Source organism: Mastigoproctus giganteus, chromosome 11 (assembly GCF_048544385.1).
Source record: "Mastigoproctus giganteus isolate SK-2022 chromosome 11, ASM4854438v1, whole genome shotgun sequence".
Classification (NCBI taxonomy): domain Eukaryota; kingdom Metazoa; phylum Arthropoda; class Arachnida; order Uropygi; family Thelyphonidae; genus Mastigoproctus; species Mastigoproctus giganteus.
This window is the reverse complement of record NC_143585.1, coordinates 100,619,282-100,644,804: the sequence shown is the minus strand read 5'-3', so window position 1 is coordinate 100,644,804 and position 25,523 is coordinate 100,619,282. Positions and strand designations below refer to the sequence as shown.

Here is a 25,523-nt window from a genome sequence, read left to right as displayed (position 1 = left end):
ATTGACCTGTACTTGTTAAGTAAATCTGCAGATCTCTTACTCTTAATGTCATTGGTGCCAAAGTGTACAACAATATCATCTTTTGTTGTACACTTTCACCCTTTGTTGTACAACAATATCACCCTTAAAAGATGATATATGCTTTGCAACATCATCAACTTTTGCCCCTGGCAGACATACCCTGGTCCTGTTCCATCTATCCTTTTTACACAATATATTTCCCGTCTCCCTGACAATAGAGTCACCAACAATAACTAGTTCCTTTGGGACCAGCGTATTCTGCCTTGGAGATTGTTGCTATGTTGCCTGATGCCCGGGAGTGAGCTCTGGCGTTGAGTTGGGCAGCTGAGAGCTTGACGGGCCCCTCATATTAATTTCTTTGAGAGTATCTACCCTACACTCAAGCTCTCATAGATGCCCAGTAGAACGCTGAATCGATGCCTAATTTCTAGACACTCTGCACCTGGAACACACAAAGACATCCTCCTTGGCTAGATCATGTTCTGTTCCAAAGAGTTCGGCAAACATTTCACAAGTTGCACATTTTTTTAGGCTGTGATGCGTTGGAGAATTTCCCCCTTCAGTTCTCCCCCAAGTCACAGCACTCTTGCCACTTTGTGCCCGTTGCTTTGCTACTCTAGTCTGGGGCATGATATTTTAAATTAATAAGATCAATAAATTTAATTAAGTAATTGTCAATATTATGCTATCTAATAGAATCCTAAATGCAGTGATGCATATTACGCTATATAATTATACGTTAGAGCTACCTAGTTGCCAAAATTAAAAATTAAAAATACAAAAACAATGGCTGCAAGATTCGAACAAAAAAACGATTTTACATATATTAAGTAGTAATCTACAAAAACTCTTTATCTAAATTAAAAATAAAAATAACCAGCATAACTATAGCTATAAGACTATGTCTAAAGTACAATATAAAATAACAATTAGGTAAATAATAATGTGATCTTGATTTGCCATGAAATGAAATATCTCTGCAGCTTCCTTTACAAGTTAGTTGTAATTCTTCATAATTCTCTTCTGGAGAAACGCTCAGACCTGCTCTCAGCTCTCTTGCACATGCTTTGGATTAAGTAGTTATCAGTCATTTTTTTGTATTCAGGTTCATTTTTAATCACATTTACCCACTGATTGATATTTTTTTTTGTCTAAATCCTTTCTGCATCCTTCAATATGTTGTAATGATTTCAAAATATCATAAAGTGTCATTCAAGTCTCCAAATTCTCAATTTATGTTTAGCAACCCTAAAATTAAGCCAATATATTTTCTTTAGTGATCTTTCAGTTTTTTAACTCAAAGTGAGGTCCACAGACCGGTGGCACACTTTGAGTAGCACTGGGTTAGAGCATTATCTACTAACAGAATTGCTTTATGGGGAGACCTTTATGAGACAATTTTTGAAATGTGAAACAAATTTCATTCACATAGTACATAATATAATTTAAAATAGTACAGTTTGTTCTTCCATCAGATAAATAGGGTTAGTGTAGCATTATTATTTTTATTTATTATTTTTTTTTTATTCCTTAGTTTCTCGTGTTGTTTTAAATTAAATTTAGACTAAAATCATGCCTCAGACTAGAGCCACGAAACAAAGTGCTCTAAGTAGCAGGAATGTTTTGGTTCAGGGGAGAACTGCCAAGCGCAAATCTATGAATCAGGATTATACTATGCACGTTACTTCTTCCCTCATTGCATACCGTTACCAGCACATGATATAGCCATGGAGATGCCTTTGTATGTGTTCATTTCAAAGATCAAGAGGTTAAGTGTAAATCCAGCATACTAATGGGCTTATATGAGGGCTTAAAAATAGGGTTTAATTCCCTCAAAGATTAAATAGAGGGACTCATAAAGTACTCAAATGACCAGCCCAAAACTAGCATTAACATTAGCATTAGTAGAGGCATATGATGCAAGAAAGCAAGCTTATTCAGCATCAGCCAAAAAAAAAAAAAAAAAAACACACCACTCCCATTTCACCCCTCCGTTCGCTCGAAATACCTGTCCAGTTGAGCCTTAAATTTGTTTAGGCTATCAACTTCAACAACAAGTGATGGAAGTCGGTTCCACCAACCAACCACCCGCTGGCCAAAGGCAAATTTCCGCACATCTATCCGACATCCGTCCTTCCTCAGTTTGAATTTATGCCCTCTGAGCTGATTATTCTGAGCAAGATAAAGAATCCCATTGGCATTGAGCATGCTCAAACCATTCAAAGCCTTATACACCTCTATCAGATCACCTTGCCGGTGCCTAGTCTCCAGACTCTGTAATTTGCAAAACTTAAGCCTTTCTTCGTAAGAGCAACCCTTTGTTCCATTCACTAATCTTGTTGCTCTTCTCTGTACCCGTTCCAGCAGCTCTACATCCTTCTTGAAATGAGGCCTCCAGACCTGTATACAGTACTCAAGATGTGGCCTAACCATTGCTTTATACAAGGGAATAATCACCTCCTTATCCCTGCTAGAAAAATTCCTGTATATCATTGACAAGACACCATGAGCTACTCTTGCAGCTCGTCTGCACTGCTCAGAGAACTTCATATCTGCCTGCACAATTACCCCCAAGTCCTTTTCATTCTCCACCACTGTCAGTGTAGTACCGCAGAGTTGATACGTTGCTCTGGGGTTACTGTTTCCCATATGTAGTACTTTACATTTGTCAATGTTAAACTTCATTTGTCACCTCTCAGCCCATCTGTTCAACCTTTCCAGATCCTGTTGCAGCAGCATAGCGTCAGTGGTGTCCTTAACAGCCCTGCCAACCTTTGTATCATCTGCAAACTTGGACATTAAACTTGATATCCCATCATTCATAAACACCGAAAACAACAACGGACCCAACACTGAACCCTGAGGAACTCCACTAATAACATTATTCCACGTTGAGCAGTGTCCATTGATTACACTCTCTGTCTTCTGCCACTCAACCATCCCCTTATCCATAGCAGCAATTTGCCTCCAATGCCACACTGCTCCAATTTGTGCAGCAGTCTTCCATGTGCAACAGTATCAAAAGCCTTTCTAAGATCCAAATATATAATATCAAAGTTATTCCCTGCATCCAGTTCTTTTGTGACTACATCATAGTATCCAATCAAATTGGTCAGGCAAGACCTGCCCTTAACTAGAGACTATACTCCAGCGTTAGACAGTACAATGACATCCTCCATGGATGGAATAGGACCAGGGTATGCCTGCCTGGGACTAAAGTTGATGTAGAGCAGCTATCATCTTTTAATTGGCACAGAAGGTTACACTGTTGTACACATTGGTATTATAATGATATTAAGTGTAAGAGAATTGAGAATTGACAAATACAGGGCAGTGTTGAGAAAAAGTCATAAGTTAGGATTTAAAGTGAATGTGTCTGCAATTATGCCCGGATATAGTAGGAGGGAGTACATGATGAGAGCCTTATCAATTATTTTGTCCCTAAGACTTTTTCTCAGTGTGGTCCATACATAGCAGGAGAGAGAGAGAGAGAGAGAATATTTTTACAAGGTGCAAGAATATTCGCTGATACTACCAAGTCAGTGTTAGCTTGTTCAGAAAACTGTTAGCTAGCAGTTTTCTGACCCACAAACTCAGACTAATAGATTAACAGCAGCCACAGACAGAGGTGTAAGCTGTTCGTGCACTTCTTCCATTGGAACATACAGCAGCCTGGAAAGCAAGCTGTGAGGCGTTTCAAGACGTGTCGGGGCCTCATAGAACAAGCAAATACATGAGCTGTATTAGTGTTACTAAGAAGCAAAACAGTTCATGTACACTAGTACTGTTCAAGGTCATAAAATGTAATTTCAGTGTTATGAGAGACATGGTATCACTCAGATATAAGAGATTCAGAATTTGAATATGAAGATTATAATGTGTACAAACAGGACTGGGGGATATGCTTGTAGTTAAGGAGCACATAAAATCAAAGGCAGTGCATCCAATGGACATGAGTGGGCAGTGCAATGTTGAGTCACTTTGGAGTGAAATAAGTACTAGGAAAACAAAAGCAAGAGTAAGAGTTTATTATAGGCCTAATAATTATGATGAGTATAGTGGGAAACTGTACATATAGAGGAGCCCAATAAATCAGAATGTCTTATAATGGGGAACTTATTAAAGTGCCCCATTATATCTTATAATGGAGAACTTTAATAAGTTAAAGTTCCCCATTGGTGTGGGTTGGTCACTCACACAATAGCACGACTGTGAATTTATTAGATGATTGTATTCTATACCAGCATGTTAGAAAGGCGACATGAGACAGCAATACTCTTTATTTGATTATTAATAGTGACCCTTCATGCATTAAGAATCTGCAGATAAAAGACTCACTAGGTAGGAGAGATCAGTATACTGATGTTTATTTACTTGTAACTACTATCAAGGGCAAAGGGAATTTTTGAGATGGAGTTGCCAGATGTGTGTCAAATTTTAAAAGGAAACTGAGTGATTTTGTGATAACTGAAACAAAGTAGAGGAGAAATTACTGAAGCTGAACATAAAAAAGAGCATCTGCAGTGGATGAGATCTATGTGAAAGGGAGGCAGCAAAGAAAGTAAGAAAACCCTTAGCCATAATTATGAGAGCATCCTTGGATTTAGGGGAAGTTCCTATGGACTGGAGATGTGGAAATGTATCCCCAATTCACAGAGGGGAATCAAAACGTGGCATGAATGATTACAGACTTGTTAGTTTAATGTCTGTTGCTAGGAAAATAATGGAGTCACTGGTTAAAGAAGTAAAGTAGGACCATCTAGACAGGAATGCAAGTATACTGCAGTCATTGCATGGATTTGTTAAGAGGTGGTCTTATATGACCAATCCGAATGGATACTATGATGCAGCAACAAAGGAACTGAGTGCAAAAAAATAATTTTGACATCATACACTTAGATTTCAGAAAAGCTGTTGATACTGTTTTACATAAAAGACTGCTGTAAAACTGGAGCAGTGTGGTAATAAGGACAAGTTACTTCTATGGTTGAAGAGGTGGTTGAGTGGAAGAAGACAAACATTTGAAGTGACCGGATGGGTGAAATGAGAAGGGTTTTTTTTTTTTTTTTTTTTTTTGGCTGATGCTGTATAAGCTTGCTTTCTTGCATCATATGCCTCAATTAATGCTAATGCTAAGACAGAGTGGTTATTAGTGGGCATTGCTCTTCTTGGACAAATGTTATTAGCAGAGTACCACAAGGTGCTAGTCCCATTGTTGTTTTCTGTATTTATTAATGATATTGATGAAGGTGTATTAGGTCTCAAGGGAGGATCATCTAAGTTTGCAGATAGAAAGGTTAGTACGGTGGTAATGAGGGTATGCTACTGCAACAAGATCAAAACAAATTATGTAGATGGGCTGAGAATTGTCAGTTTAAGTTAAATGTTGACAAATGCAAGGTACTTTATATTGGGAGCAGTAATCCCCATTGACTATTAACCATGTATTACCACACTCTGGGAAGTGGAGAATGAAAAGACCTGGGTGTAATCGTGCAGTCAGATATGAAATTTTATGAACAGTGCAGACAGGCTGTCAGGACAGCTCATTCAGTTTTGTCATGATATATAGGAGTTTTACCATCTGTTGGAATAGATGCAGAGAAGAGCAACGAGATTGGTGAGAGGAACAATAGGATAGTCTTACGAGGAAAGGCTTCAGTTCTGCAAACTGCAGCACCTGTGAGGAGATCTGATTGGGGGTGTCAAAGGCTTTGAATGGATTGGGTAATATCAGTTACTTATGGAATCTTTCCTCTTTCTCAGGCACCTGAGGGAGCATAAATTCAAACTGTGGAAGGATGGTTGCTGAGCAGAAATTTGCATTCAGCCAGCGGATGGTCGATTGTTTGAACAAACTCCCATCTGGTGTTGTATAGGTGGGTAGTTTTAATAAATGCAAGGAACAACTAGGCAAACTGTTAGAAGAGATGGAGAAGTGATATGGGAAGTGCTGTCCCCCCTTTTTGCCGATGCTGTATACACTTCTTTTCTTGCATCATTGCCACTATTGGTACTAATACTAATATTGTTTAACCCAGCTAGTAAACAATGACTATTATCCACCTTATGGATACAAAATCCACTCACCCGGCAGCTGTTTCAGTTTATTCTTGTGACCACATCACTGAAGAACTAGATAAAAGATACACAAGTAGGGGAGAAAAACTCATATCACTAAGTGAACTACTGAGTTGCACAACTCATAACAAAACCAAATGAATAAAAAAAATAAAGCTTCATTATTGAATAGATACTACTACCATCTATTTAATAATAGATATGTATTTGCTATCTATTATTAAATAGATAGCAAATACGTGTATCAAATTATCATAACAGAAAAGTTAGGCATACTGTAACAAAAAAAACAATCATAATGACTATTTTCATATAATAGGTTTAAGATTTGAATTGGTCTGGTGTTGACTTCCTCACCAGTTCATTCTGGCCCTGATATAATTCAGCATTTAACCAGAGGTCCAAGGAAAGCATATCAATATAATAAATAGCAAAGCATAAATATTTAATATTTTACTGCAAATTTATATGTATGTTAAATTTCGTTTTGAGTAAAATACTAAATTAAACCAGAATTCTTTAATTCTTCAGGAAATGAGAGTAGAGCTTAGCCATCTGGCCCATCACACTTGTGAGATTGATAAATATCGAGTGGAAACATGCTGTGTAATAGGTAATAAAAGTTTCTAAACTGATTTATTCAAATTACTTTATCTGTTGTTGATAGTAATTAATTTCATATCATTGTTTTTAGAATGTTGCTTTTGAACAGAGATTTAAAAAAGTTTGGTTTTTATTATTAGAGAAATCAGCCTCAGAAACTATTGAAATGGTTGTTGAAAGTCAGTGAATCTTTCTTGCCCATACATCAAGAAAGATTTATCAAGAGGGAATGGATGAATGGTACAAGCACTTCAAAGGTGAGCCATGAAGATGATTCAATGTGTGGGAGTACATCAACAATTGATCCCCAAGTACCAAGCAATTTAGTGACCAGGCGAGTACTAGTCTTTAAACCTCAAAAATTCTGCTTGCAGTTGTGCCTTTACTTGCTAGCAACACGTTGCTATTTTTATTCTTGCTTACTTGGGCACTGCCCCTGCCTCCATGTGCCAAGCCTGAAACTGGGGAAGGAAAGTTCTCATGCCTGGAGCAATCAGAAATGCCAACAACCTGTTACCCTATGATTCTTGTGATCCTGACGGCACTTCCATAGCCAGGTAGACAGGAGCAGCAGCGCGTAGCACACGCTTCTTGATTAGACCGGGGTTCGAGCCCATGATCCACCAAGTATGGAGGATGCGGAAAGGTCAGGGAATGACCACCGCATATCCCTGGAGCAATAGGGCCTTAGTTGCTCCTAAAAAACTAAACAACAAACAAACAGCTTGTGATCCTGACCAGAGAAACAGAGAGAAGGATTACATAAGTCCATCCACTGATAAACAGCAGAAGAAGGATACTAATCAGAATACATCCTTGTTTCTTAATCTTACACTACCTTAATGGATCATTCTTTAAAAGGCTTTCACCAGTTCTAGTTTGCAAATGTTGCTTTCCCCTTCTCAAATGGTTCACAGATTACAATCAGGCAATATTTACATGTCAAAATTTCATTCCATCAAGAATCAAAATAGCTTTTGAAAATATATACTATTGATGGAATCCCGGCAGAGGTTATTCCTCATACCCATGTTGAATACCCCAAAGGAGCAATATCTCAGTGGGATTTAGTACATTGCACAGAAGATATAGCCCATGGATAACAGTCAAAATATTATCCAAGTAAAAAGAATAATAGCTAAGCAAGATGTAATACAGTCGAGTCTGGTTATTTGGGACACATCGGGACTAGTGCATTTTGGCTGATTAAGTGGCTGCCCCAATTATCCGAAGGTTCACGTAAATAGTTAAAAATACAATGGACCCCTGCTTTACAATTAGTTCACTGTACAATCAAATCACGTTACGATGGACTCACCATAGTAAAGTACCGTTCACTATACAATGTGCAGTAAGCCCCAGTCATTGTGATCACGTTTGTGAATTGAATTTTAATTCTATTAAACAGAAAATAGGAGGAATATTATCCACAGGCTATAAAAGTAAAGATGTATTAAGCACATATTTACCCTTTGTTACCTTACCAATTAAAAAGGTGCCTCTGTAGCCAGGTGGGCAGGAGCAGCAGTGCGTAGCACACGCTTCTTGATTAGACCGGAGTTCAAGCCCATGACCACCAAATACGGAGGATGCAGAAAGGTCAGGGAATGACCACCGCATATCCCTGGAACAATATGGCCTTAGTTGCTAATGCTCCTAAAAACCAAATAACAAGAACAACCAATTAAAAAATTAAATGATACATGAAAATTGGAAGATATACGTGATAAACAGAATAATTAATACATACTGTAATATGTACATACGAACTAGTTGACATTTCTGTTCACTGACATTTGTGGGTGGGGGTTAAAATTTAAAACAGTAAAAAGATAAGCAATCAATAACAAAGAACACAGCACACACACAAATTGCAAGTAACACGATACGCGCAAGTGAGAACGGAGTAACAAGTTACGGAGCTTTAAAAATAGGAATGAAGAAGAAGATTCTGAAAATTTATTTTTTTATATGATTGAAGATTTCATGGAAGTGTAAACACATTTCACCATAATAACCCACAGAATTCCAGTTGCCAGTATTATCGCAAATTCAATAAGATCGAGTTTGCTATCCATTTATGATAGATTGCACTAACAGAAAAGCAAAAAAAGCCCAATAAACAGGTGACTGCTGATTGTTTTTATTGTTTTATGGTTGTGACCTCCAGAAATCCAACCGAACCACATGGTAGGAACCACACAGTCGGAGACAATCGTAGGGTAATCTCCAGTGCTGCGGTCTCCTGCCCCGATTAAACGGCATGTTGTCCCAATTAAGCAACGTAAATCCTCACTATTTTCTCGATTGGGTATTTTCTGTTTTTTTTTAAGATTTGTCCCAAATAAACAGCTGCCCCGATTAACCGGTGGCCCAAATAACTGGAATCCACCGTACTTGCCTTCGATTCTACAGTCCTCACATTAAGTGCCATGTTTACCTTCCAATAACAAGGCAGGCTGCTTAAACTATCACTAAGGCCATATGTTCTGAATCCCATCAAATGCTTTAAATGTCAGAAATTTGGTCACTATCTAGTAGTTTGTAGAGTAATTTAAATCTGTATGCTGGCTATAGATTACAGCCTGGGGAATTTACAGCCAGCAAATAGTGGAGGATATGTTCTACCCAAAAAAACGTATACTGTGGGAAAAGATGAAAAAAAAAATCAAAAAATGTGAAATTAAAAATAAGTTGCCTATTAGAAGCCAAAAAAACAGTTACCAGCGTTAACAAGTCTGTGTACATATGCTTCCATAACCATGTCCAATTACAAAAATGCATGATGCAAAAAGATGTATCTGTCCCTTCAGGTATTTCATTTGGTGATAGGCCATCTCTCTACTAGCAGAAACATAGCCAAACCACTAAGGCTATAAATTACTGCAGTTACAGATTCTGCATTCCTGAATGATTGACGTATTTTGACAAGAAAATTGAGAAGACTGCTGACCACTTGGTCAGGAGAGTCTTCTCACTTTTTGCAACCAAATGGAACAAAAAGATACATCCCATAAAATACATGTGGAAAATGATCAGGTCTTGCTCGATTAGTATTTCCTTTAAAAAAAAATAAAAAATAAAATAAAATAATCCAATATAACAAATCAGCTTCTTGGAAACAATATAAGAATTCCATTAATGTAATGGAACTATTGAGGCCCCTGTAGCAATCTTGATGATATCAGTGATATTCTTCCAATTCTGTATACAGAAAAACAAACCTGACCTCAAATTCCACTATCAATTAAACATTACACCATGTAATGTCACTGTCACTGAAATGACAGAAGCTGCTTTTGAATGCAATTGCAGTGCTTATTATATTTGTTATTTTTGTATCATATTGAAAATTGCCCCAAGATATCTCTTGCCAAATCAGAGCTCTTAGTACGAGGGAAGGCTGTAAATTTCCTGGCCTTGACGAGTTCATAAATCAACTACTAACAGTCCTAACAGAAAACTAACAGTTTTATGTATTCTATGAGACTTTAATGGGTACTGTTAGCTGTGGGGCTCTGTCCATCTTGATGCAAAGCGAATTCAGCAAATGAATTTATACAAACAAACTATAATGTTCCTTAGTACTGGAGTCTCTAGCTACTTGCATTTCCCCACATAATAAGCTCATGACTGATCTTCAGATAGTCTCCTAAACAGCAGCCACTATCCAGTGATTTTTAGCATGTTAAGTAGTATTCTTCCACAAACTGAAGCAAGAATGATATGGAGATTTGATAATACCGGCTGGAGTCAGTATTAAAAAAAATAGTACATTTGAGGAGAAAACTGGAACAACCCCTCTTACTACCACTAATTTAATAGCATAATAATTTAATATAAGAAAACATGGGCAAAAGCCTATTATATAAAATAAAAGAATTAAAAAGAAGCATGAACTTGATTTGTCTCAAGCATCAAATAGAAATACAATCATTAATGGTATGAAGCAAAATCAGACAAATAAGTGGTAAATATTTTCCCTTAATTGTCCTAGTAATACACTGGAATGAAAAAATATACTTGAATCCCAGGACATTGCTAATGCCCTGGGTAAAACCTTTGAAATTTTATCAACATTATTATGTGAGCTGGCCCTTCAAAACCATAAAATAAAAAATAGAAACTAAACTTTACTACAAAATGTTACGTTCTGTACAATTGTCCATTTACCATGGATAACCTGTGCAGCTGCTTAATCTGGATTATTCAAATTAGCTAAAAAATAGTACACCATGTTCTTATGGTATATTCAATGATTAAGAATCTAAATGCCTATCAATTCCGTCGCAGGTGAGGCTGTCTAATCCGCGAGAAATCCTTCCCTACCTACCTACATTTTCTAAGCTGGTGATGTGGAAAACTGACTTTGGTCTATACTCATTGTCCACTCTTCACCTAATTGTTATGTAACCTCTTAGTAGGAAATCAGCTATGTGGCTACCAAACAAATGAGGATGGGCTGCCATATTGGGTAAATTATAGACCAAAACCTTATCAAGATGGCAGAACAAAGCAGTTGACTCATTCTGGCCCAGATCAACGAAGTTCCTGCTGTGCTTGTTAGGGAACAACCATCAAGATAGGTATCGTCATTACAAGCTTAAATGGCAAAAAACGTAGAATTAACAGAACAACTAAGTTGATAAGATATAAGAACAGCAGATATCAGAGAAACCAAGAGAATGGATACAGGTGAGCTGCATTTAAACATAATTATAAATTAATTCTTCAAGTTAAGATACAGTGCAAGGAAACTGGTGCAGTAGCTTTCAGAACCAGTTTGGGAAGCATTATTCAATACAGATATGTGGGTTAATTTAAGATGGAAGGTTGGATGATGAAGTTTATCTGTGCATACACCCTAGTTGAAAAATCAAAAAACATTAAATAGAAAGAATTCTTTAATACTTTAGAAAAGGCAGTAGAGACTAATAACCAAGAAAGATTACTGTTGATTGGAGATTTAAATAGCTAGGTAGGAAATGACAATTACATCTACAGAGATATTTTAGAAAAATATTGGAGAGAAAAGTAAATCTAACAGTAGTGGTAAGGGCTACTAGAATTTTGTGCAGGCCATGCACTCTTAATTAGCATTAGTAGAGGCATATGATGCAAGAAAGCAAGCTTATGTAGCATCAGCCAAAAAAAAGGGGGGTTCACATGGAGGATGCATAACAGAAACAAGAATAGTGTATTTAGGCATATCATTATATGGCCTTAAATAACTAGATGAACATGCAAAGGTGTATATATAATATTTGCTTGGAAGGTCCATTGTAATTAGCCAAAAATTATGTAAGTTAGCATATTTCATGATATAGCTTATTACCACACATATATCTTTCACAACATATAATACAATTTATGCTTGTCAAACTATTCACTTTCAAATTACAGAATATTTCTGACATTGCTTAATATGTTCTGTTTTGTCTAAAATTAAATTGGAATTTTTCTCCTTATGATTATTTCCATTTCCTTTCAAGGAAATTTCTACAGTTTGAGGTCACAGCATGAAAAAGCAGTTCTGTACTTTCAGAGGGCTCTTAAGCTAAATCCGAACTATCTTTCTGCATGGACTCTAATGGGTCATGAATATATGGAAATGAAAAACACATCAGCTGCCATACAGTCATATAGGCAAGCTATTGGTATGTACTTATTTTGGATACATAGTTAATAAGTTTATTGTCATGGCTGTTATTTTCCGTTCAGTTTGAAGTGTTGACTCTTACACAAGGGTGATCCAGAAAGTAAGATAACACAAATATAAGGTTTGATTATGAACAATGAAAAAAATTAATTTTATAAAATGACAAATGTTTACATTGCTAATATTCTTTAATATAAACTGCCTATCACTGTTAAAAGCATTTTTGAGGTCTTCTTTTGTGAATGCTTTAGGCCATCTGTCATATTTGATTGGATTTCTTGATTAACTCAATTTGTTTTCCTTTCATGTCCTGTTTTAATTTTGGGAATAGCCAAATTCATATGATTCCAAATCAGAGAGATGCAATTAAGTGGCTCCGAGTTGGCACCTTAAGTGGAGTTCAGCACGACAGGAATGTTTTTTTCAGTCAGAATTGCTGAACAGTGAGTGATGTCCAATGTGGCACTTTTGTTCTGGTGCAGGAGCCACCCATTTTGTGTGGGAGGGATTGCTTATGTTAGATTGCATCACCCTCCATTTTAAAACTCCTTGGTAGTAGGCTACATTAACAGCGACACCTCACAGAATGAATTCTGATAGCATCATCCCCTTGTCAAAAACTGCAATCAGCATGGCCTTCACACAAGATTTTGATTGCTGCACCTTTTTGTTTACATAGTGGTGGTGATATTGGTTTCCATTGGGAATTTTGGTCTCGAGGTCACATCCACACACTCAAGAAACACCTCTTGTAATTTTTGTTAAAAATGCAGTATCTGACACAGCTTGCTCAAACAACTCAGGTGAAATAAGGACAACGTTGTTTTTGATATCTTGAATGAAAATACACAGGAGGAACTTGGCACCCACTCGCTCTCATTCCCAAAGAAAGAGATATCTCCTCGGCAGTTCCTTGAACAATCAGTTGTCTATCCATTAGAATGATAATGCAGACATTGTCGATGTTTTGATCATTTTGAGATGTTAATGGGGGGGGGGACCACTTCTTTTACCACCTTCTAGCAAAAAAATTTCTCTTTCAAAACCTTTGAAACCACTTAAAATCTTGTTTCTTCTCCCCTTTCCATCATAGCATCATCTATGTGAACCTTAATGAGTATTTCATATGTTTCCATGGCTGACTAAGTTCACAACAAAATTTAGTGTTTGTGCATTGTTAAGTTGTCACCACATTCAGTACACACCACAAATGGGAAAAACAGCTTTACACCCAAAGCAGCTTTCCACTAGATTAGCTTGTAACAAGTTAAAATTTGGTGTGTGCATATTCAGAAGATATCATTGTAAGCCCTGCTCACAATCCTTTAGCTGCAGATGTGCATTTAAAAATTATAAGATCATTCATCAAAAGTTTTGATTAAACCTTTTATTTGTGATAACACTTAATCTTGCCATTATGAAATTACATAACAGTTGTGGTATGAGTGTAGTCTTTCTGAAAACTTTAAAGAAATAGCACTGCTGTTCATTGTTCACCTCTCACAGGGGAATCAAAATGACAGTGCCACTAGAGATATGGTCTGATATGGAAATACATTCAGTAACTTGATTTTCGTTACAAAACAGACTACAAGTACCACAAGTAGGTATCCTATGAATTCAGTGCTGTTCAGTAGTCATCACCTGCACTGGATGTACATATACTCTCATCACTGTTGGATTGAGCTAGAGTCCTCTTCTCAAGAAAGAGACGGTGAGTGCAAGGTCATCTACATTCATCTATACAGCTCAAGAGGATAGGACTGAAGGGAACCCATTTTACACTTCACTTCATTTGAACTCAGAAGTTGGTTCCACATCCACTATGGATTCAGTCACCAGTTCTGCGAGCCCTGTATGAGTGACATCCTCAAATGCCGTGATGACATTGGCAGAGATTATACTCTCTGGAGATTGTGCACCCAGAATTCTAAAATGACTGACTGGAGAATCAGTGTATTCTCTGTGCAGGCATTACCCTCGTGAAGCCTTTCTGTCTTAGTAAGAGTGCTGGAACTTTGCCAAGGTGTCATGTTAGGATCATGCAAAACTGCTGCATGAGCAGAGACCTAATATTAATGGATCTTCACTCTTCCTGATCTATGAGTATTAGAACCATCTGAACACATTAAACAATCGATACACACAATTATGGGAGATTTTTGAATGGCTTGGTGCAAAATTACATTAAATCTACAATAAGGTACTCGGCCCAAAGTTACCATATTTCTTTTCTAAAATATTGCCTTCAAAACAACATCGTTCCGAAGTTTGCCAGGGGGAATTTAAATCAAAAAATTTCAGGCATAAAACAACTAACACTGGCGACATCGCGTAATATTGTTAAGCTTGCCTTAAATCTCGATATTCGAATAAGCAAAAATACCTTTCCCAGGTTAGGAAGCTTCGCGATAAATTAAAAAATTATCTACATCCGAACGATTGGTCTGTATTGAAGACCTCCATAGATTTGCGACGGGAAGCACAGGCCTCAGAAATAAAAAAACAGACACGTTAATAAGTTGCAAAAATTATCGGATAGGTGAAGACACGTTCATGCGAATTCTAACACATTGTCGCGGGTTCAAACGAGTTGGGTGACAACCCCCCCCCCCCCCCCACAGACACACAACATACTACCACAGAATATGTCAGCTAGTTCACGAACCCCCCTCACCCAGTAATCAACGAACCGACATATCAACAGGTTACAAATCTTTCCTCATGTACACTATCGGAGGACCAGATTTCACTTTTATCCAAAGGACTAAATTATAATTTACCACCTCGAAAACTACCTAAAAAACAATGCGTAATTGATATTGAATTTGGACTTCGTAATGTTCCACAAAAAGATGTATTTATTCAACAAGTTAACCAAGTAGTGAATAACATAAAAGAAACGCGACTTCCTAAATTGAATACACATGACAGTTCAGCTTTACGAGAACTTCGGGGAAATAAGGACATTATTATACAGAGGGCAGATAAAGGAGATACAGTGGTAATACTAGATAAACATGATTATATTAATAAGTTAGATTCAGTTGTGTCAGATACCTCCACTTATCGTGAAGTAGACCCGGCACTGTTTACCAATTTAGTCAATCAATACAATAAAACGTTAACCACGTATCGAAAAAACGACTACATTACTATGGTTCAGTTAAAGGAATTGAAGTCCAGAACATACAATATTCCTGCACTTTTCGGTCAGGTAAAATTACACAAGACTGGATGACCTATTGTTTCCTACAAGAACTCGGCATTTTCATCCTTAGCCACACATGTATATAACGTTATAAAACCCTTTAGACAGGTAATACAATTTGGGATTAAGAACTACGATACATTATTTAATAATCTTAAAGACTGTAGACTCGGCGACAATGACAATTTATTCTCACTTAATGTTACCTCGTTATACACGAATGTAAACGTTGAATACGCATTAGATATTATTTGGGATATGTTAAATAAAAACTCGACACCGATTAATTATACGAAGCTACCTATTAAGGAAACTTTTCACTTAATTAAACTGTTAGTTGAGGCTAACTACATCACCTTTTGAGACAAGGTATACAAACAAATTTTTGGATTACCAATGGGTTTGAGCCTGAGTGGCTTAATGTCAGAAATCTATCTCTCAACGATTGAGCATATACATTTGACATCTTTTCTACCCCCGCATCACATACTATGGGAGGTATTTAGACGATGTTCTAGTTATTACCGATAGTAATACTATCCAAGACATTTTACATTCGTTTAATAATATTCATTCTAGACTCAAATTTACATTGGAAAGGGAGGATACGGATACTAAGTCATTAAACTTTCTAAATTTCACACTTACCCGGGACTCGAATAAAATACAATTTAGCATCTATTGAAAACCTACAAATACTGGTATGCTTCTACATTATAATAGCTATCACCCGTTCACCTACAAAAGATCGATTATCTTTAATCAATTTCTAAATGCCTATAAATATTCAACGACGGAATCTGCTTTGGACTCAGAAATACAAATATTAACTAGCAGATTCTTAAACAGGGGTTATTCCATTACCACAATAAACCAAATTAGGGCAGGCTAAGGATAGGATACAAAATACTACACCAATCAACAATAGTCATATCAAAAAATACTTTATTTCTGTCCCATATGTTGAACAGTGGCACAAACAGCTTAACAGATCCTTTAAAGATACCGAATTTAAAATTGTAGCTAGGCCAATACGGAAGTTACACACTATACTGAACAATCGCTTGGTTCTTTCCGCGTTCACAACACAAATTAATGATCTGGTATACAACATTTCTTGCAGTGATTGCGACTCGTCTTACCAAGGTTCGATGCGATTTTCTCTTAATATTCGTGTAAATCAACATGAAGCCTCAGTTCGTGCTTCTTGTTCAGCAGCGTCAGAATTAGCCTTTCATGCCATTAACGAAAAACATACTTTTTTATTTAACGAGGCCAATATACTTAACGTTCAACGTAATTATACGCGACTATTAATTGCAGAAACCATTGAAATTAAATTACACGAGAATTCTGTTAACGTTCGGTGCCATATTTGATCTCCGATGCGTGGACCTTTTCGCGCATGCGCGAAAACAAATAATCACTATTTAAGTTTCAGGTTTAACCCGATTCGGTAATTTTCATTCCTGTGATCACAACATATGATTGAAAAGCGTTGTCAGCTTCAGGAAGGAAAATCGTTTTGAATATTTTCGTTAGATTCTTTTAATTGCGTTAATTTGATTTTTAATTGTTTTAAATTGATTTGAATTGTGTTAAATTGATTATTTAATTATTTATATTTTACTCTAATGTACCGGTAAGTTGTCATTTTTTCGGTTTTTCCGTTTTAATTTCTGGAAGGTATCATACGGAAGTGTTCTACGTATTATATTGAGGTAAACTCCTCTTATTATTTTACTAAGAGTATTAGAACCATATACCATATTTTCAGTGAGGGTACAATTGACTTTCTGTTTAACCAGAAATTAACCTGGCAGTGGTATCATTCCCTTTTGTAACACAAGTGACATCAGTACCCTGACATACCTAAGATTTTTTATTTTATATTTGGAAAAAACTATTGTTTTTTTTTTTGAATTGTGCTTTTGGTGTACTAATGCTTGACATTTTGCAGGTGTTTTATGTTTTGCATTTAAAAATACTCATTACTTTTGATAAAATAGAAGCATGAAACATTTAATCCTTGCCAAATTCAAGTTTATGGAAGCATTAATTGCAACAACTTTGCCATTACTTCAACATAACAATTCACAAAGGGGATTCAACGGGTGATACAATTAATTATAGACCTGTTAGTTTAACTTCTGTTCCGTGGAAAATAATGGAGTCTGGTTAAAGAAGTGATACAGGATCACCTAGAAAACACAGCAGCAGTAGTTCAGACACAGCATGGGTTTGTTAAGGGGAAGTCTTGTCTGACCAATTTGATTGGATACTACGATGTGATCACAAAGGAACTTGGATGCTAAAAATAATTTTGTTATCATGTACTTGGATTTCAGGAAAGCTTTTGATACTGTTGCACATGGAAGACTGCTGTACAAATTGGAGCGGTATGGCATTAAGGGCAAGTTACTGCAATGGATAAAGGGATGGTTGAGTGGGAGACGGCAGAGAGTAGTAATAAATGGACACTGCTGTACGTGGACTAATGTTGTTAGCGGAGACCCCCAGGGTTTGGTGCTGTGCCCATTGTTGTTTTGTGTATTTATCAATGATATCGATGAAGGTATATCAGGCTTAATGTCCAAGTTTGCAGATCATACAAAGGTTTGCAGGGTTGTTAATGACGCTAAACACAGTATGTTACTGCAACAGGATCTAGAAAAGTTAGGTAGATGGGCTGAGAAGTGGCAACTGAAGTTTAATTGACAAATGCAAAGTACTGCATATGGGTAGCAGTAACCCAAGAGAAACATACCAACTCTGTGATACTACACTCAGGGAGGTGGAGAATGAAAAAGACCTGGGGGTAATTGTGCAGTCAGATGTGAAGTTCTCTGAGCAGTGCAGATGGGCTGCCAGAGCAGGTCATGGAGTTTTGTGAATGATATATAGGAATTTTGCTAGCAAAGACAAAGAGGTGATTATCCCCATGTATAAGGTAATGGTCAGGCCACACCTAGAGTACTGTATACAGGTCTGAAGGCCTCATTTTATGAAAGATGTAGAGTTGTTAGAAAGAGTACAGAGAAGGGCAACAAGATTGATGAGAGGAACAAAGGGATGTACTTATGAAGAAAGAAAAGAAGTTGTGCAAGTTGCTGCATCTGGAGACTAGGCACCTGTGAGGTTATCTGATTGAGGTGTATAAGGCCTTGAATGGTTTGAGCAGGCTCAGTGCTGACAGGATACTTCCGCTTGCTCAGACTAAGAACCTGAGGGGGCATAGATTCAAATTGAGGGAAGACAGTTGTAGAATAGATGTGCAGAAGTTTGCCTTTAGCCAATGGGTAGTTGATTGCTGGAACAGACTTCCATCTGTTGTTGTGGAAGTTGATAGCTTAAACGAATTTAAGGCCTAGATAAACATCTGGAGTGACCGGATGTGAAATGGGAATGGGTTTTTTTTTTCTGGCTGATGCTATATAAGCTTGCTTTCTTGCATCATGTGCCTCAAGTAATGCTAATAACAAATTTAAGCCAATATTTAAAAAAAAAAAAAAAAAACCTTTTGAAATGAACATGTTTCAATGGAAAAAAATATATACAGGGTGATTCACTACCAGTGCGACAAACTTGCAGGAGGTGTAGGGGGCACAAAGAAGAATCGGAATCACATAGCATTGTAGGGTCCGAAATGCCTTCGTCATGCGGTAGAGGACGTTGAATGGGAGGTTGCATGAACTGCGATCCCGCTGGAAGTCAGCATTTGCGAACCGTTTCTGTTGAAGAAACCAAGTAGCAAAAGTCCTCCGGAGTGGATAATCCGCAGGCTTCAATGATTGGACGCGTTGCAGATGGTATGAACTCATTTGGTTTGTTGACAGTATCCTCCATACAGTGGATTGGGAAATACCCAATCGTTGGCCTATCGCTCGAGTACTCGTACTCTGATTGCCTTCTGCAAGACGTAGGACATTCTCCTCATTGTCTGGCGTCCTCGTCGTTTGCTCTCGATTCATGGTACCTCTCGTGAAACAAACAGTCTCACATAACCTTCTCATCATACAATTAAAATCGTATGATGGGGAGCACGCCTGTGCGGGAAACGTTCCTGGTACAAGTGCAGAGCGGCGCACCTGTTACAGTCTGCAGCTCCATACACGAGGTGCATGTCGGCCAGTTCAACGTCCATCCTACTGCCTTGGGAACCGGTTCACAAATGCTGACTTCCAGCGGGATCGCTGTTCACGCGACCTCCCGTTCAACGTCCTCTACCGCATGATGAAGGCATTTCAGACCCTGCAATGCTATGTGATTCTGATTCGTCTTTGTGCCCCCTACACCTCCTGCAAGTTTGTCGCACTGGTAGTGAATCACTCTGTATATATAAAATGAACTTTTGCCTGTGTATGTGATGAATATTGTAAACATGTCAATCATATCCTTTTTTCCAAGATATTTTTAGCATTCAATACATGAAAATTTTGCTTGGCTGAAATACAAAAAGAATTGCAGTACATCACTTTGTATGCTTATTTTTTATCACAATTATTTTTATATTTCTTATAAACAGCCTTCGCCACCTGAATATCACTTGCAAATCAACATCTTTTAAATTCATTAGAGAAGAGAAAATTGCCGTGGACCAGTGTAAAGCATTCTGGCTGATATTACACAACTTTTACAAGTATTTCAGTCCCCTCCCCCCTTGATGAATAATAAAATGTGACGATATGCAGTTTTTTTTGTTTTTGTTTTTTTATGCATTGATTTTACTAGCATTATGTACTCTATCTGTTAAAATAGCATTCTTGCCTTTTTTTTTTTTTTTTTTTTTTTTTTTTTTTCTGGTAACTTAGGTTACTTTTGTGACACTGTCCTGGAATAAATTCACTGGGTATTAGCTGATTTATTGTTTGTTGGCACTCTACTGGAATTTCTCTTATTTTCCCTGATAATTCTCACATAAATGAGTGGCCAACCTTAGGAAGCTTTTGGATAATTGTTATCATTGTGGTGAAAAGCAAGGTTTCACTATGCAACAAATATACTTGGCCAGACACAATAGCATAACGTAAATGATATCATATACTTGCTCAGGGCTATGATAAACAATATAAATGGATTAAAAAAGCAGCACATACAAGACTAAAGAACTGTTAGGAAGGTACAAAATGAATCAACTACTAATCCCAACCTGCGAATCACCAGGGTTAAATAATTAAATACTTTCCATCATCAGTTGGTCCCACTATACAGTGGGACCAACTGATGATGTTACCAACAGCAAATTCAAAATGGGAAGCATTCAAGGAACTAATCTTGGAAGCTACCAGGCTTTACATACCAACCAAGAAATATTGTTCAAGGTTCAGGCCTAAATGGTTGTCAGATGAACTAATGAGACATATGGCAGAGAAGAAAAATGCATCGGATACATACAAATTAATGGGTGACATGGAAGCCTATCATAGATATAAGTTGGTTTGTAACCAAGTCACAAAGGAGATTAGGCAGGCAAAGGCAGATTATGAGAAATCCTTGGCAAAGGATGCAAAGAAAAACAGAAAAGAGTTCTTTACCTATTTAAACTCAAGAAGGAAAGGGATGAATCAGATTGGTCCACTGGATGTTGATGGTTCAACAGTTGAGGATCCAGCTCAGGTGGCTAACAATCTAAACGAGTATTTTGCATCTACATTCACACATGAGGAGTTATTCAGGAAGGGGAATGTCGTAGGTGAAGTAAACATTGGCAGTGAGCTAGATGATTTTCTAATAACTGAGAGGAAAGTGGAGGAGAAATTGTTGAGGATAAACATAAAAAAGGCACCCGGGGTGGATGGCATCTATCCAGTTATATTAAAGGAGGCAGCAAAGGAAGTAAGCAAACCCCTAGCCATAATTATGAGAGCTTCTTTGGACTCAGGGGAGGTACCCATGGACTGGAGATGTGCAAATGTAACCCCAATTCACAAAGGAGGATCAAAGGCTGACACAAGTAATTATAGACCTGTTAGTTTAACTTCGGTTCCAGGAAAATTAATGGAGACACTGGTTAAAGAAGCACTGCAGGATCATCTGGACAAGAATTCAGTTATAGCTCAGACACAGCACGGTTTTGTTAAGGGCAGGTCTTGTCTGACCAATTTGATTGGATACTATGATGTAGTCACAAAAGAACTGGATGCAGGGAATAACTTTGATATTGTATATTTGGATCTTAGAAAGGCTTTTGATACTGTTGCGCATGGAAGACTGCTTCACAAATTGGAGAAGTGTGGAATTGGAGGCAAATTGCTGCTATGGATAAAGGGATGGTTGAGTGGCAGAAGACAGAGAGTGGTAATCAGTGGACACTGCTCAACGTGGACTAATGTTATTAGTGGAGTTCCTCAGGGTTCAGTGTTGGGTCCATTGTTGTTTTCTGTATTTATAAATGATATTGATGATGGTGTATCAGGCTTAATGTCCAAGTTTGCAGACGATACCAAGTTTGGCAGGGTTGTTAAGGACACTACTGATACTATGCTGCTGCAACAGGATCTGGAAAGGTGGAGCAGATGGGCTGAGAGGTGGCAAATGAAGTTTAACATTGACAAATGTAAAGTACTACATATGGGAAACAGTAACCCCAGATCACCGTATCAACTCTGTGGTACTACGCTGACAGTGGTAGAGAATGAAAAGGACCTGGGGGTAATTGTGCAGGCAGATATGAAGTTCTCTGAGCAGTGCAGACGAGCTGCAAGAGTAGCTCATGGTGTCTTGTCAATGATATACAGGAATTTTTCTAGCAGGGACAAGGATGTGATTATTCCCTTGTATAAGGCATTGGTCAGGCCACACCTTGAGTACTGTATACAGGTCTGGAGGCCTCATTTCAAGAAGGATGTAGAGCTGCTGGAACGAGTACAGAGAAGAGCAACAAGATTAGTGAATGGAACAAAGGGTTGCTCTTACGAAGAAAGGCTTAAGTTTTGCAAATTACAGAGCCTGGAGACTAGACATCGGCGAGGTGATCTGATAGAGGTGTATAAGGCTTTGAATGGCTTGAGCATGCTCAATGCCAATGGGATTCTTCATCTTGCTCAGAATAATCAGCTCAGAAGGGCATAAATTCAAACTGAGGAAGGACGGATGTCGGATAGATGTGCGGAAATTTGCCTTTGGCCAGCGGGTGGTTGGTTGGTGGAACCGACTTCCATCACTTGTTGTTGAAGTTGATAGCCTAAACAAATTTAAGGCTCAACTGGACAGGTATTTCGAGCGAACGGAGGGGTGAAATGGGAGTGGTGTGTTTTTTTTTTTTTTTTTTTTTTGGCTGATGCTGAATAAGCTTGCTTTCTTGCATCATATGCCTCTACTAATGCTAATGCTAATGCTGTCCCTGATGGGAGACAGGATGCTTCTGCTGGGTTAAACAGACCAGCTACAACCCTTACAGAAGGGTTTTCACTATTACAAGACATACCATCACAAGCCATCTGTGTGATTCCTTGGATTGCTTGCCCCTTAATTATTTTTTTTATTTTATTATTATTTAAAAAAAAAAAAACTTTCCTGTTTTATCTCACTGGCTATAATCATCCCAAGGACCTGCTATCAGGGATCTACCTAGCCAATGGTCCTCATCTTTCTTTGATTTTTCTCACTCTCAATAAATACATGAAAGCTAACGACCTTCATCTGTTCCTCTAACAATGCCTTCTCATTGTATAGGGCAAATACAAGGTTTTGGGTTTGGTTATCATACAGTCTCTGTATGAAGTCAAATGATCTTCTTCATCCTTACTTAGACATCACCTTCATCCAAAGGTGGTTCGACTATTGATGATCCTGCTCAGATAGCAAACAAACTGAATGAGTATTTTGCATCTACATGCCACAAGGTTATCAAATTGTAGCAGGGTATTTAATGATTTTGTAATAACTGAGAGCAAAGTGGAGGAGAAATTGTTGACGTTAAACATAAGAAAAGCACCTGGGATGGATGTGATTTATCCAGTTATATTAAAGGAGGCGGCAAAGCAACTAAACAAACCCTTAGCCATAATTATGAGAGCATCCTTGGACTCAGGGGCGCTCCCCACGGACTGGAGATATGCAAATGTATCCCCAATTCACAAAGGGGGATCGAAGGGTGACTCGAGTAATTAGAGACCAGTTAGTTTAACTTCTGTTCCGGGTAAAATAATGGAGTCACTGGTTAAAGATGTATTGCAGGATCATCTAGACAAGACTGCAGCAATAATTCAGACACAGCATGGGTTTGTTAAGGGAAAGTCTTGTCTGACAAATTTGATTGGTTATTATGATGTGGTCACAATGGAAAAAATAATTTTGATATCATATATTTGGATTTCAGGAAAGCTTTTGACACTGTTGCGCATGGAAGACTATTGTACAAATTGGAGCAGAATGGTATTAAGGGTAAGTTGCTACAATGGATAAAAGGATGGTTAAGTGGGAGAAGACAGAGGGTGGTAATCAATGGGTGCTGCTCTTCGTGGACTAATGTTATTAGTGGAGTCCCGCAGGGTTCGGTGTTGGGTCCATTGTTGTTTTGTATATTTATCAATGATATTGATGGAGGTATATCAGGCTTAGTGTCAAAGTTTGCAGATGATACAAAGGTTGGCAGGGTTTTTAATGACAGTAATGGCAGTGTGCTACTGCAACAGGATCTAGATAATTTGGGCAGATGGGCTAAGAAGTGGCAACTGAAGTTTAACCTTGACAAATGCAAAGAACTGCATATGGGTAGAAGTAACCGAGAGAAAAGTATCAACTGTGTGGTACTACACTTAAGGTGGTAGAAAATGAAAAAGACCTGGGAGTAATTGTGCAGTCAGATATGAAGTTTTCTGAGCAATGCAGACAGGCTGCCAGGCCAGGTCATGGGGTTTTGTCAATGATATATAGGAATTTTGCTAGCAGGGAAAAGGAGGTGATTGTCCCTCTGTATAAGGCAATGGTCAGGCCATGCCTTGAGTACTGCGTACAGGTCTGGAGGCCTCATTTTAGGAAGGATGTCAATTTGCTTGAGCGTGTACAGAGAAGGGCAACAAGATTGGTGAGGGGAATGAAGGGATCCTCTTACCAAGACTTAAGTTCTGCAAATTGCAGTGGCTGGAGACTAGGCACCTGTACGGTGATCTGATTAAGGTGTATAAGGCCTTGAATGGGTTGAGCACGCTGAATTCTGATGGGATCCTTCCACTTGTTCAGATTACGAACCTAAGGGGGCATAAATTCAAATGAAGAAAAGACAGATGTAGAATAGATGTGCGGAAATTTGCCTTTAACCAGCAGGTAGTTAATTGCTGGAACAAACTTCCATCTGTCGTTGTGGAAGTTGATAGGTTGAATAAATTTAAGGAGGAACTGGACAGGCATTTGGAGGGAATGGTGTGATTTTTTTTTTTTTTGGCTGATGCTGCATAAGCTCATACACTTGCTTTCTTGCATCACATGCCACCACTACTACTACTAAAGGTGCCCAACAGTCCTAGTCCTGTGTCTTCATTACTGTAGCCATCTGTTCTGGTTGTGCTCTCCACTTTGGTTTTGATGGAGTAGAATGGCCGTAATAATCCTTTCTTAAACAGACCAGAATCAAGGCAGAAGGCAAACAAATTCAGTGCTTCTATTATGGCAGCACCGAACATCGCCATCCGAGGCTTCAGAGAACAGAATCCTATTGTTTGCTTAGTTATGTCCATACTTTGGTACCTCAAGCATGACCTAAGAATGTACTGGTGTTGCTAGACTGTCTGCCCGCTTTTTGGGTTGTGAGCCATTCCTTCTGGATGTGATAGTAACCACAGTGTTTCTTAGGCTTGAATCTTTTGGTTTTTTGGTCTTTCCAGCTTAATCTTGATATGGGAACACCAAGCCTAGTTCTTGATTCTCCAGTCTCTATTGGGAGATTTTTACCTCAACTTTCACCAGAGCCACCTCTTCCTCAATTTTTTGCTGAGAAATAGGTCTTAT

At 38.0% G+C, this 25,523-nt stretch overlaps 1 protein-coding gene across 2 annotated transcripts in view; it reads left to right on the top strand.

Annotated features, from left to right (window-relative positions):
* Nucleotides 1-25,523, top strand: part of Cdc23 (cell division cycle protein 23) — a 268,183-nt gene that overhangs the window by 123,222 nt on the left and 119,438 nt on the right. For both annotated transcript variants that reach the window (XM_090385187.1, XM_090385186.1), the window contains exons 9-10: nt 6,634-6,715; nt 12,198-12,362. In XM_090385187.1, coding sequence (XP_090241313.1) covers nt 6,634-6,715; nt 12,198-12,362 — 247 coding nt within the window. The remainder of the gene's footprint in view (nt 1-6,633; nt 6,716-12,197; nt 12,363-25,523) is intronic.